Source organism: Myripristis murdjan, chromosome 13 (genome assembly GCF_902150065.1).
Source record: "Myripristis murdjan chromosome 13, fMyrMur1.1, whole genome shotgun sequence".
NCBI classification, from domain to species: Eukaryota; Metazoa; Chordata; class Actinopteri; order Holocentriformes; family Holocentridae; genus Myripristis; species Myripristis murdjan.
This window is the reverse complement of record NC_043992.1, coordinates 23,834,331-23,847,624: the sequence shown is the minus strand read 5'-3', so window position 1 is coordinate 23,847,624 and position 13,294 is coordinate 23,834,331. Positions and strand designations below refer to the sequence as shown.

General features: G+C 39.5%; 1 protein-coding gene across 2 annotated transcripts in view; it reads left to right on the top strand.

Annotated features, from left to right (window-relative positions):
* Positions 1-13,294, top strand: part of fam168a (family with sequence similarity 168 member A) — a 39,377-nt gene that overhangs the window by 19,386 nt on the left and 6,697 nt on the right. The window contains exons 2-6 of one of the 2 annotated variants that reach the window (XM_030066679.1): positions 256-363; positions 2,198-2,289; positions 7,988-8,068; positions 11,268-11,413; positions 12,570-12,756. In XM_030066679.1, coding sequence (XP_029922539.1) covers positions 302-363; positions 2,198-2,289; positions 7,988-8,068; positions 11,268-11,413; positions 12,570-12,756 — 568 coding nt within the window. In that variant the 5' untranslated portion in view covers positions 256-301. The remainder of the gene's footprint in view (positions 1-255; positions 364-2,197; positions 2,290-7,987; positions 8,069-11,267; positions 11,414-12,569; positions 12,757-13,294) is intronic. The other variant, XM_030066680.1, reaches the window with a different exon arrangement.

The following is a 13,294-nucleotide window of genomic DNA, read 5'->3' as shown; positions in this document are numbered from 1 at the left end:
CTGCGCCATTTTTACACTATCATCTGTACATAAATTAGCTATTTGCACTGTTGGGCACTATTACTTAATGCATTAACTGATGGTTCGAACACAGCTCTTTTGGCACTCACTCACTCAGATACACTGTCTCTGTCACTGTCCCCCCTGCTGCTGTCACTAACCATTTGCTGTTGCAGTGGTGCTTTGCTTTGCTGTGTTTTTTTTTTCCTCTCCTGTGTTCGTTGTAATCATGACCTCTCGCTGTTTTAATTTCAGATTTGCATATCCACTTCCACTTCTTCCTCATTTGCATACAGCGAGAATGGCGAGCGGGCATCCCACAGACAAATTCAGTTTCATGTATCAGCCAGACACGCACAAGAGGTACGGGGCATGCACGCACACACACACAAACACACACACACACACAGTCACATGTATTTATGCGCAGACACACTTTCACTAACCAGGTAAGTTAAAATAATAGAGGAGTAAATGAGACATCGTCATCTACACGGTGAAATTAACAGAGAAAGATGCTTTATGGGAGATAGTATAAATGGCTCTGTTCAGGTGCCTGTTAAGGTACCTTCATGTCAACTATTCCCAGAAACCTTGTGGCCCTTTTCGATTGTCAAGGGTGAACTTGGAACTTTCCTTAACCTGGGACTTGCCAGAACTCATGAAATTCAGCGGCTGCCTTTTGTTTCCTTTTCCACTGCATGGAGAACCAAACATGAGGGATAGTAGGTGCTTCAGGCCTTTTTTTTTTTTTTTTGTAGTTTTACTTTGTCTCCCTAGTATTTGACTGTGCACTGGATGCCCTGCTCTCCCAAATGTAATTAGCGTTTTATTTTTTTCTTTTATTCATTTCTGTCCGCTGATCTATAATATTATATTATAGATCTATAATGATTTTTTTTAAAATTACAGATCACTGCTTATAAGAGCCAAGTCAAGATCCCACTGAATACTGTAAAAAGTAAATTAAAAACTGAGTCAGTTACATCAATACAGTTGTGAAGCATCAGGCTATGTAACTAACCTATTTTAACCCCCAGTTGTTGACAGATTATATTAGCCTCTGATACTTTTGGCAGTGTATTTCCCTTGTTCTGCCTCCCAGAGTAAGACAGCCCCCTCCAGCACCTCTACATCAGTATAGCTGCCATGAGGAGACTTTTTTCCCACCACATCATGCTCACTGCCTTGAGACAGTGGTAGTTCTCCGATGTTACTTTTATGTTGTTTGTTAAACTGTGTACATGAGGCATTCAGGGTAGATAATTTATTCTCCCCAAATACTGATGAGGACATGCACCCGTTAGTACAACTTGCAGTTTGGTCTTTGCTGGCTGCTTTATGTTGTAGTCCTCTGGTTACCATTTGGACCAATCAAGATAACATCCCTGCTAGCGCCTCCTTAAAAGTTCCTGGAACCTGATGAACTGTGTTCCAGTCAACTCAAACAATTCAACCTGTAACCGCGTCATTGCCAATGCAAACGCTTTCAGAACCTGTGAAATAGCCTGCACAACATGGCGTGTCTTGCTAAGTTCATGCAGTCGAAAAGGGCCATACTATCACCTCCCAAGCAGCGACTAAATCGGGTTCCAGGATCTTAACCTATAACTGTGTCGTTGGCAATAGAAATGCCTTCAGAACTCATGTAATAGCCTACACGGTGTGTTGCGCTTCTTGCAGTCGAAAAATAGTAATTCGTTTTTTCAATAGCCACTTTTTCCACCACAGCCCTGTTAAGTCCGTATTGGAAACCAGGCAAGTCAGTAAGCCTTGGTTGGCCCTTTTTGGCCCTTTTGAAGTTACGCTTACCTGTAGATCCTGGCTAGCCACACAGGAAAGCTGGCCATTGTTTTCAATGGATCCATTTGTCATCTTGCTTCAGCCCTTGTATCTTTCATTGCAAGACTCATTTTTAAAATATCTGCTTAAGGGAAAGCCAGCTGAAGGTGAGAATTTATGTGTCTTGATTTTGTTGCATGCTAGCTAAATCCTTTGTCTGAATGTCGCCTTAAGAATATGAATGTGGGATTAAAGTGTGTGTGTGTGTGTGTGTGTGTGTGTGTGCTTGATAATCCTGACAATTTCCAGTTTACATGGGTTATGCTGACATCTTTCTTTCCCCTCCATTTTTCTCTCTCATATCTTCCCCTCCCCCATCTATCACACATCTCTCTTCCCATCATCTCTTACTCAGTAAGAACAGGTTATCTTCGGGTATGAATCCAGTCTACAGCCCCGTTCAGCCCGGGACCCCATATGGAAACCCTAAGAACATGGCCTTCACAGGTAAGACAAACACACATTCACCATCTGCGATATTGTGATGAACTCCTTCTAATGACAGATCGTTGCTGTGGTTGGGCAAATTACACACTTGGAAATAGACATTAACTTGACATAAATGTGTGTGACACACATTCATTGGGTAAGTGAAGACATTAAAAAATGTTAAAAGGCACTGAAAAAATAGTAAATCTTGCCACAGTTGCAAGCCACACGTTCCCAACAGCATCACATTGCAGAACACCCCTGAAAAAATTTAGACATTTAGTTGATGTTCTTACCCAGAACAAGATGCAGTAGGTACAATAGAGTTTAAATAAATGGGTCACAAAAATAACAAGCAGCCAGTAGAAATGTGCAAGAGTCAAAGCTACAGCGCAATAACGCTACACAAAATAAATATGATCATCAGAATTATGTACAATATAGAAATGTCACATAAATTAAAGCTAGAGAGAACAGTGGGAGAATGTTTCTTTACACAAGAAAAGCATTTTCAGTAGAGGATGAATATACAGCAGACAGGATGGCATTTAGGGGGAGAGCAAGGTAGGGGAGAGGCATTTCACAAGATCAAGAGATGAGTCAGATAAGGGATGTCTGTCCTGACTGCAGTGGGAATATCATTCCACTAGTGAGGAAGCAGGAGAGAAGAAAGTCTGACCTTGTGGTACAATACCTAAGTCGCCACAGGGAAGGGAAAGTTAAACCGCCGGTAGCAGCAAAGCAAGGGACAAGGACTGTAATGTAAGGCTGGGCCCTCGCCTGGAGGAACAACATTTTGCATCAGGCACAGGACTTTAAATTTGATACAAGCAGCCATAAGCTTTGAGGGGAGGAGGTGCAGGAGGGAGTGACATGGGAGATTTTGCAAAGACTCAGGCTCAGGACAAGGCAGGCTGGAGAATTCTGGATGAGGGGCTACTTTGGCAGTCCTGCCAGGGGGTGGATCACAGGAGCTTGCACAAAGAGTGAGCACCTGGTGAGTCACGGTTTGATATTGTGGATAATGTAGAATGCAGACTTGCAGGATTAGATAGTTGTGGACCATTGTAGGCATCACACAATAACTGGTTTAACCCGGCTGACTCTGACTGCGTGGGACAACAAGGTGCTATCATTGCTTATTCTGTACAGGCTCGATTCATTTTGCAATATTTGCTCACATTCTGAGCTCACATTATTGTTCCCCACCCGATGAAAGCCGAGGGGGTGGGGTGAGGACTATGAATCAGTGTACGTCTGACTGTTCATCACACAGTGACATAACTTCCAAACGGATGCTCGGATTTCTACCAGATTTTGTGGGAATATCGGCCATGGGCCAAGGATGAAATAACTAACGTACCCCTTAGTCAAAAGAAGTGATAGAAAAACCTTGAACTTGAAACTTGAACTTAGTCATATGGTTGAGGTGAGTTTAGTTAAGATAAAGTTGTTTCATCCATTGTGGAAACCAGTGTTTCTGTTAATATCATGTACAGAATAAGGGCCTGGGGCAAGAGCCCAGCCTTAAATTGAGACTTGGGGCCAGACCACCAAGGATATTTACCGTGTTATGAGAAGTTATTGTGGGAGTCAAGAAAATCTCTGTTTGTTAAAGCGGATCCAAAGCAATGTAAAACAGTTATGTAAACAATTCTAGTCCATCAACCAGGATATGATGGTTGACAGTGTTAAATGTATCAACAGTTAGGAGCAAATGTCCACGTTTCATGAGTCACATGCTGGCAGATCTCAGTTTAAAGCACTTAATTTAAAGCCTTAGTTTCAAGTGAGTTTAAAGCCTTATTATCATCTTTGTCTTTAGTCAGTCTCTTCTTCATTGAATTGGGCTTATTAAATTTGTCTTGTAGGAGGCTGCTTTGGTTTGTTGCCACCATTGGTTTCCATTTTGTCAATCTGCACACACTTACTCCTGATGATCTCCATTTTTCATCCTCACTTCCTCCTACATGTTGAATTGCATTTGCCATACAATTTCATCAGTGCTCATCAAGTTCAGTTCACAGATGTACCTCTTAATCCAGACTCTCAGGGCCTCCTTTTCTGTCTTTGTTTTTACGGTTTCAGCATCTGTGCTACCCCTCATCAAACATACTTTGATGACTGACTTAAATCTTTCCCTCATAAAAGCCTGTATTTCATTTGTATTCACTGGCCCATTTTGATTAAAATCTCTGATACCTTTTTAATGTAACTAGATCAAAGTTGAAAACAGTGCTCCTGAAATATGCAGTTTGGCATCTTGCTCCTTTCCATTTTTAATGCTTAAGCTCCTGGCCTCTGTCTGCTCCTGGACCATCACTAAGTTCTGTGGCATCAGTTGTTCAGGAGTGTTGCTCCTGGTCTCTCAGAGACAACAGTTCTGCCTTTCCCAGGTTCCCAATGTTGTGTACTATCCTTCAACTCCTTAAGGACAAAGGTGGACTACTTTGTGGTCTCCAGGGTGTCAGACACCCCATGATCCTTGGATTTTTGGCAGGAGCATTGGCAGCAACATTGATTTTTGTGTGAACATTATATATCTTTATACAACCCAGTCAGAGATTATATATCTTTATACAACCTACTTTTTCCTACAGTAAGATTTTCTAGGTGACAACCTGGATCATTTCCTGGGCCACCTTGATCAAAATACATGTAAATAATAGTATGCAATTTTTGAGATTGAGATCTTTATTTTGAACATAAAAACAGCAGTAAAATCAAACAAAACAAAATAATAATCAATACTAAATAAAGGTAAATAAGAAAACAAAGGTCCAAAAACATGAAGTAAAATAAAAAAATAAATGAAATAAAAATAAAATTCATCTATCATTATTAACATGCTCAAAAAGGAGTAGGAAGAAGTAAAAACATATTTAATCCTACCCCCTAATATCTATTTCATATAATGTCCTTTTCATTATATTCAGTCAGAAAATAATTTGTTCATCTGTAATTTTTCATTGTGCAGTTAGATACTCCCGTGTTTTGTTAATTGTTACAGCTGCACAGCTGGCTGTTGCTAATCCAGAGCAACATTGCATCTTCCTCTGGAGGATAGAATTGTTTCCATTGAAACACAGCATGGATTTTACAGGGACTTTTTACAGGTCATTATTTTATGCTAGAGATGTCTGATCAGGCAGGTGACCCAGTGTCAAAGACAAAAGTTGTTGATGCAGCTTAGTGGTTGCTTACTGGCCAGTGTTGACAGGTTCACAGTATTCCCACCAAATTGAGCTAGCTTTAAAATGCAGTCCTGTGAAAATGCCAAAGATGTAGAGCTGTTTTTTTTTTTTTTTTTTATAGTAAGATTTACTGGCCAAAATATTGAAAATATTGACCTGCGTTATTCCAGTGTTTACAAGCCTTCCTGATGTTGATGCACATTTACAGCATTAAAAAACATTAAAAACGTAATATATACTTATTGTCTTATGCTAATCCTTGTTTTCTTAATATCTTTTAAGAAGTCCTAATTTTTATCACTCATAATTTACTGTCAGTATAAAACATAATATCTTTAGAATTTATAGTAATATTTTTAATGACCGAAATAACCATTTGAGTTACTGCATATATTTGGATTGATATAGACCACAAAACCATGCACACATATCCACTGAAATGATGATGGGAGGTCCTACCTTGGTATGATTTTGAGCCAAGATAAGTCTTAGATGAATATACCTGCACTATTGATTTTAGAGTATCTGGCTGGCTCTGCAGCTATTGATTGGTGGGCTTTACAGTGACACCAAGCTTTTCCTTTCTTGCATACTGCTCATTGTCAGATGTTTTCTGTTTGGACTGATTGGTCACATCCTGCTGACCTAAATTTGCAGGTTATTATGAGCGTTTTCTTTAATACTTAAAAAGGCAGACTGCAGTCTGCCAGAATAAAACAAAAACATTGTTGGTCATGCTGGTTTGTGTTCCATCTGTGGGTAGCAATGCCTTCAGGGGCAATCAGACTACCTTGGGAGGACAGGAATATTTCTTTTACATGCGTATTTTTACACTTTGAGTGTAAAGAACTCAGAATTCCATATTTGTTTTTAGGAAAACGCTTTTTTTCTGTATAATTGTCCTTACTTTTTTTTTTTTTTTAAACCTTCCCAGAAAGAGACCTCCCAGTAAAACTTGAGTATGCAGCGTAAAAAAAGACCTGAGCACACAGGTCTATATTATGATGTGCCAAATTTCCTTTTTTATTGACTCAAATGTTACATAAACATTGACACACTAAATATGAAATTGCCATTGCTGAGCAAAAATTTAAATAAGATGACTATATGTAATATTATGCAGAATAGTTTTTTTTTTTTTTTAATTTGTCCTGTTGGGAACAGAAAGATTGAAGCTGAGGGACAACAGAGATAAAACAAAGTGGGCAGTGTCCCTGTCACAGCTGTCACACCTGTCTGACCTGAACCAAAGATTTGTGGACTGACTCTGGTCCTAAATTTGGGGCATGCTGTCACATTGTTAGTCTGTTGTAGATAATAACTGAATGGAACCAAAATAACCTTAAAATCTGTATAAAAAAAATAAAAAAATAGTAATAATTGATGATAATAATAATAAGAAGAAGAAGAAGAAGAAGAAGAATAGGAATTAATATTATGGTTATTATTACTATTATATTGCATATGAAAAATTCATCAGTTTGAAGTTGCTTATGAACTGCTAAACTGAATTGAGTCTGTGTAAGGCTCTACGGCACTGTGCTTAACTGCATTGTGTATTTTATAATATCGTCCATTTAAAGGGATTGTTAGGCCAGATTAAGTGGATGCAGGAATGTATTCACAACAATTTGTTATCTTTGTCAATGTGTAAATGACTGATTGTTTTTCAGATTCAATCCAATAAAGTTACTGAATTGAACTGAACCTTTTTTTCTTGTTTCACATATATTAGGCAAAACCAGTCGTTTTAATTTTCTCACCTTTCATCTCTGCAAGTATCAATTCTAAACACCTTCAAAATCAAAGTAGGACTGTTGAGGAGTGTTTTACCGTGTATACAGAAACCAAGGACTTACAGGACCCATTAAATGAATTAATAGCTCAGCCCACAGCAGCAGACGGCAGCCAAAGCTAGATATAGAAAGGCCTCAAGACTGCAACAATCTGTGAGATTGACTGCTTTTCTCCTTTTTCTCATCTCTCTTCCCCGCTCTATCTGTTTGTCTGAAACTCACCCTTTTATCAGAAACGCTTTGTCTCAGATCAAATCTGCTTTGTTTGCTTATGTGTGATTGATGTACTAGTGTGTGTTTGTGTGTGTACATGTGCACTCACTTGCACTTACCCGTGTACATTACTAATGTTTCTGAATAGTCTCCCGTACCATACTGGCAGGTGTGTTTCGTCTGCCAGATTGGTGTGTTTGCATGCACACTTGTGTGTGTGTGTGTGTGTGTGTGTGTGTGTGTGTGTGTGTGTGTGTGTGTGTGTGATGCATTCATCCGGTTGTGTTATTGGTGCAGACATTTTTTTAATGAGTACCATCTGTGCACATCCTGCTCAGAACTAAGTAGTGCCCTACCTGTGTATGTGCGTCTCTTTGGATTTATGCTGTGTATCTTTGTGGTCCTTGAATACCTCTCTATGTGTGATTTTTTTTTTTTTCTTTTTTTGTTTATTTGTTTGTGTGTTAAGCTACAGTTCCTAATAATTCCCCTCTCCTTTACAATGTCCTCTAGGCTATCCAGGAGGGTATCCTACCACGGCTCCCACCTATACACCCAACCTGTATCAAACAGGCAGTCCTGGGTATCCACCAGGTAAGCTCTAACACACACACACACACACACACACACACAAACAGGTAATTGATTAATTTGTGCATATTCAACAACGGAGTGTCTGGGGAGGCAAAATGTTACCATTTGTACCCAATTTTAAGATATGTTTTAGAATTCTTCCTACCAAATTAGGTATCTTTCTCTGTCATCTCGTCACAAACAGCAGGAAAAAACACAGCTAGGCTGGCAGAGAGACACTTAATGCACAGTTTAATGTAAACTATATCAGAGTACTCTGATTTATGCAAATGATTCCGCAGGCTGAGTAGTCTAACTGAACAAGTTAATCCTGTTATTTAAGTGGTAACCTACAAGCATTTATTGGTTTTATTCTGCCTGATCCTTGTTCCAGGTATTTTGTAGGGATTTGAGAGCATAATACACAGTAGGCAATAAGTGTGACACCAGTTTCTGCAGAATAATTTTTCATAGTTATGGTAATCTGATGAGCAATCACTGGTTTTTCCAATCCACACTTGGGAAATCACCTATGTTTTATGCTGGATCCCCTTGTATGACTGTTACTCAGTGTTTAGGTTAAGGTCAGGATAACACTAAGGTTGATGCATTGGATTTGTGTATTGATTATGCATCCTTAACTAAAACAAATATTGTTTTCCCATGTTCTTACTTGAAGTCTGAATTAGTGATGCACCGAAATGAAAATTTGTGACAGAAACCGAAAAAATTAAACACTTTTCACCGAAAACGGCTGTTCGGTTGTTCAGTTTTTCCATTTATTTTGCCTTTTTTTTTACTATTGCATAAAATTAAAAAAAAAAAAAACGCTGATCAAAGCAAAATTGTTTAATGTGCGCAGCGCGATGACCGGCAAATGGCCGCGTTGCGCAATCACTAATCAACCAAATTGTCTGTGTCGCTGTCCATTGTGCTGCTGCAATCGCGTATAAACAAAAGTTGATTTATGATTAAATGTTATTATGGCAGTCTGTGTGCGCCGCGCACCTGTCAGATCCAGCAGATCTGACCGGGTGTTTCATAAACATCACTTAACCTGTGTCTAATCAAAAGAAACAAAAATGTATTTTAGTTATAAAGAAGACATGATGAATGTATTTGAACTATATTGATTTATAATGACGTCGGACCATGCCTGTTGTCTTATCTCAACATGATGACGTGCATACCGGGGGCAGTCGCGCTTGGGCGCATTTGGGCTTTAAGTAATGTGAGTGCAGGCTAGCCGGGGACTGGGGAGAGGGGCATTTTTGCTTTAGTACGATATGGAGCAAATGGTCCTCTCTAGATACTTCAGCAGAACACGCTTCGCAAATGGCCTTTCTTCTGTCATTCTCCGACACTCTGAAATACTGCCACACCGCCGACATCTTGATTGTTGTCACTGTCACTCACTGATTGCAACATCAAAATATTTTCAGCCTTGCTTTTCACCTGTTCCACCGAAAACCGAAAGTGTGTTTTTTGGTATTTTCGGCCCAAAATTTTCGGTTACCGAAATTTCGGTGCACCCCTAGTCTGAATCATTTGTGATAATATTTCACCTGGAAATCAAACTTGGTAAGAAAATTGAATTTGTCATACCACAGGCATTAATCTCATCCAGTGTTTCCCCTACCATTGCCTTGGGGGTGCGGCCCGCCAGTGCAATCTTGTTCAGAGCTCTATACATAATTTGCAGCAATGTGAATGCAGTATAGATTAAGTGTGATCTTGGCCTGAGGGGTACTAATGGTGAAGGAATGGGAACACAGCCAGGTAGCAGCTGCTGCCAGCCTTATACTCTGTTGGGGTTCGGTGTCTCGTCCCCGAAGCAGATGGGGATACTAGTGTTCTCTGTGCTCCTCAAATTTGCTGTTTATGTATACTTGCTGGTTTACTGAGGCGGGTATTTAACTATTTCAGCACAGGAAACCAGATCGACTAAATATAGTCTTCCTCAGGCTCATTTGTCTTTTGTCATGGACACTGTCATTTGGGGACAATCCAGAAACAGTCCCATGGCCTAGTTTGGATCCCGACACATAATTTAGCATTTGTTGGTTGAGTAGATTCCATCAAAGGAGTAGATTCCCAAAGGAATATGTGAAGCAGATGACTGGAGCTAATATTTATGCCAGTGATAGTGGTCTTTTATTATTACCTCATGTATGTTTTTCAGTGAATTTCTGTGGATATGCAGTGATTTTAAAATAAAATTTGAATCTCAGACAAGAATCGGCCATTCATCCATATATGTTTTCATTAGAGTATCGTCTTGGTCAATATCGTTAAGACCACAGGATAGAGAAACCATTTTGTGTCTGTAGGCCTTTGTGTTATTGTCAAACACCATTGTGCTCTAATGCCCTGCATGCATGTTAGTGCAAGGAATGTGTGTGAGTATGCACACTCTCTCTCTTTCTCTCCCTCTCTCTCACTCTGTCGCTTGCTCTCACTCGCTCTCTCTCTCTCAGACACACATAGCAGCTCCAGCATCTCTTTGTTCCCTTGTCCTTGTGTGAGAGAAGTGCTTTCATAAGCTCCCCAGCAGCACTAGCTAGCATGTTTGACCTTCAGGCTCCTCCAAGTGGTGGTTTGGGTGTACTGCATGTAGGGACATTTCCTCATTAGTCTGAAACAGAGGCCACCACTATACCATAGCCTGTACTTTTTTTCATCCAGGGGTGTAGCAGCAGTTTAACTGTGAAAATGTTACCCGCATGATTCAGTAGTATTAGTCGTCGTCGTGATAGTAGTCGTAAGTCTATCAGCCTAAGCAGTAGTTCTTTTTATATGGTCACTCAGAAAAATGAATGCGCTCCATGTACCTTGACTACACAGCAGCTTCTCCTCTCAGTACAGCACTATTCAGAGATGTTGTTATCCTGGTTTGTATATGTAAGATGAGGCATTCAAGACACAAAAACTATCGGCTGTATTGTTTTGAGCCTTTATAAAGTCCAGTGGAAACACTGCTCCATTCTGCCATCTGGTGGGTTTTATAGGATATGCAACAAACCTGGGATGAAATTGTACAGTTCCAACAACATCTATTGAGGAGAAAATCCCACGTTGGTAAAGGACTCTCCTTTCAGGGTTTACTGTAAAAAGCAGTCTTAACAACATGTAGCATGTTTTATCCTGAGAAAAATAAAAATAACATAGTCTAATGTCAGGTTTCCTTTCTGTCTCCGAACTTTATCTCTCTCTACTTTAGGATATACTCCAGCAGGCACCCCATACAAAGTGCCCCCCACTCAGACAAATGGAGCGCCCCCTCCCTATACCCCAACCCCCACCCCATACCCAACAGCTATGTACCCCATCCGCAGTGCCTACCCTCAGCAGAACCTATACGCACAGGTAAGGCTACTTGAAACATCTTTCTTGTATTTTTCATGCAATGTTGAAGGGTTTTTTTGTTTGTTTGTTTTTGTTTTACTTTTTTTTTTTTTTTTTTTTTTTGATTGATTGATTGATTGATTGATTGATTGATTGAATTTGTAGTGTCAATTTAAATTAGTTTTCTCATTTAAATTGACAGTAAATTTTAAACACTTTTTTTTTCTTTTAAACACTAATGTTTCAAATTGCTCTGCTAGAGGATGCTCTGCAGAACCTCCCAGAATTTATTACCCAGTTTTCCCTTGGCAATCAATAAAGTATTTCTGATTCTGATTTTGATATTGTGTCTTAAGGCTTTTATCAGCTTTTTGACCTGTGATGTTTTTGCATCCATGTAGTTAATACACAAATATCAGCAACTTTTTGCCAAAAGGAGCATTAGTCAAGAGATCATGCAAGTGACGCAAGTCACTCACATTACCATAGATTTGTAGCTGAAAGAAGATGTATTTTGTTTTTGAATCAGTTCAGTATCTGGTATGTCCTCTGTATGAGGATAACTCAGTGAAGTACAGGAACAGGAGAAATTTGCTCTGTTTGCTGAATCCATTGATCTGTTGTCATAGTACTGCTGGGAATGGTGAGCTGCCAGGTGATGTAGTGAGAACACCTGCAAATGTAAAAGCCTGTCACTAGCCCTTAATGTCCGCAGCGATCCATCTGACCTGTTGAAGTTCCCTTGAGCAAGAATAATAGCATGCTATGCATTTAAAGAAATAATTAAAAATAAACACTTCAGATTATTTGATTTATGATGAATCGGTTTGTTAAATTAGCAACAATAATATGAATCAATAAAAGATTAAACTGCTAGAATGTAAACAGTTTTTTTTTTTTTTTTTAACTTAAATCCTTGAATACAGATGATATGTATTTGCAGATAGCTCATAATTACAGGAATTGTCTGTGAATATGCATGTATGGAAGCAACAGTGTCAAGTCTTCCCTGTAATTTAACCAAGACTGAAGTGTTATGTTTTCAGTGTTGATATGAGTATCGCCAGTTAATCAAATCAGTCTCTCCAGTTCCACCTTCATCTTTAACCTTCTCCAGATGAATACCATTAAATCAATCACACACACACCAACCTGTCCCATTGTGTTCTCCTAACAGGGAGCATACTACACTCAGCCAGTGTATGCGGCTCAGCCCCATGTGATTCACCACACCACTGTGGTGCAGCCCAACAGCATCCCCTCCACAGCCCTGTACCCCGCACCCGTCCCTGTTCCTGCTCCCCGCAACAACGGCATGGCTGCCATGGGGATGGTAGCTGGGACAACCATGGCTATGAGTGCAGGCAAGACCACAACCACTGATTATGAATACTTTAGTCATCTCAGTTTTCAGTGTCAGACATGTTGGCTCAAGACACCAGCCTCAAGACTGTTGCCAAGTAATTTGTTATTTCTGTGTCAGTATTTGAGACATCAGCTGACATAGAAACCTCTTTATTGGAGTGTTTTCTTGACTGTCAAACGTTTTTTGGTGAGACTTGTGATAATTTGAACAATTTCCTTATTAATTCACTTGGAAACAACATGCCTTTGGATTTTTAAGGCATTATGCTTTAGTATTCCTTCTCTAGAGATGTTTTTGTCCCGGCCCTCATATACAGCATACAAGAAAGAAGCTGCATAAATTCACAGACGCATAATATAATATCCACATGTTAATGTATTATGCAAGTCCGCATCTTCATCATCCTTGTTCAGTAATTGGGTTGCTCTAGCTGACCCACCATTTCCTACTAATGTATACAATCGCATTTGTGGTGCACCATAGCTTCATCCATGACTAAACATTCGTATATTAACCTCAGTAGTTAAATTTGTAAA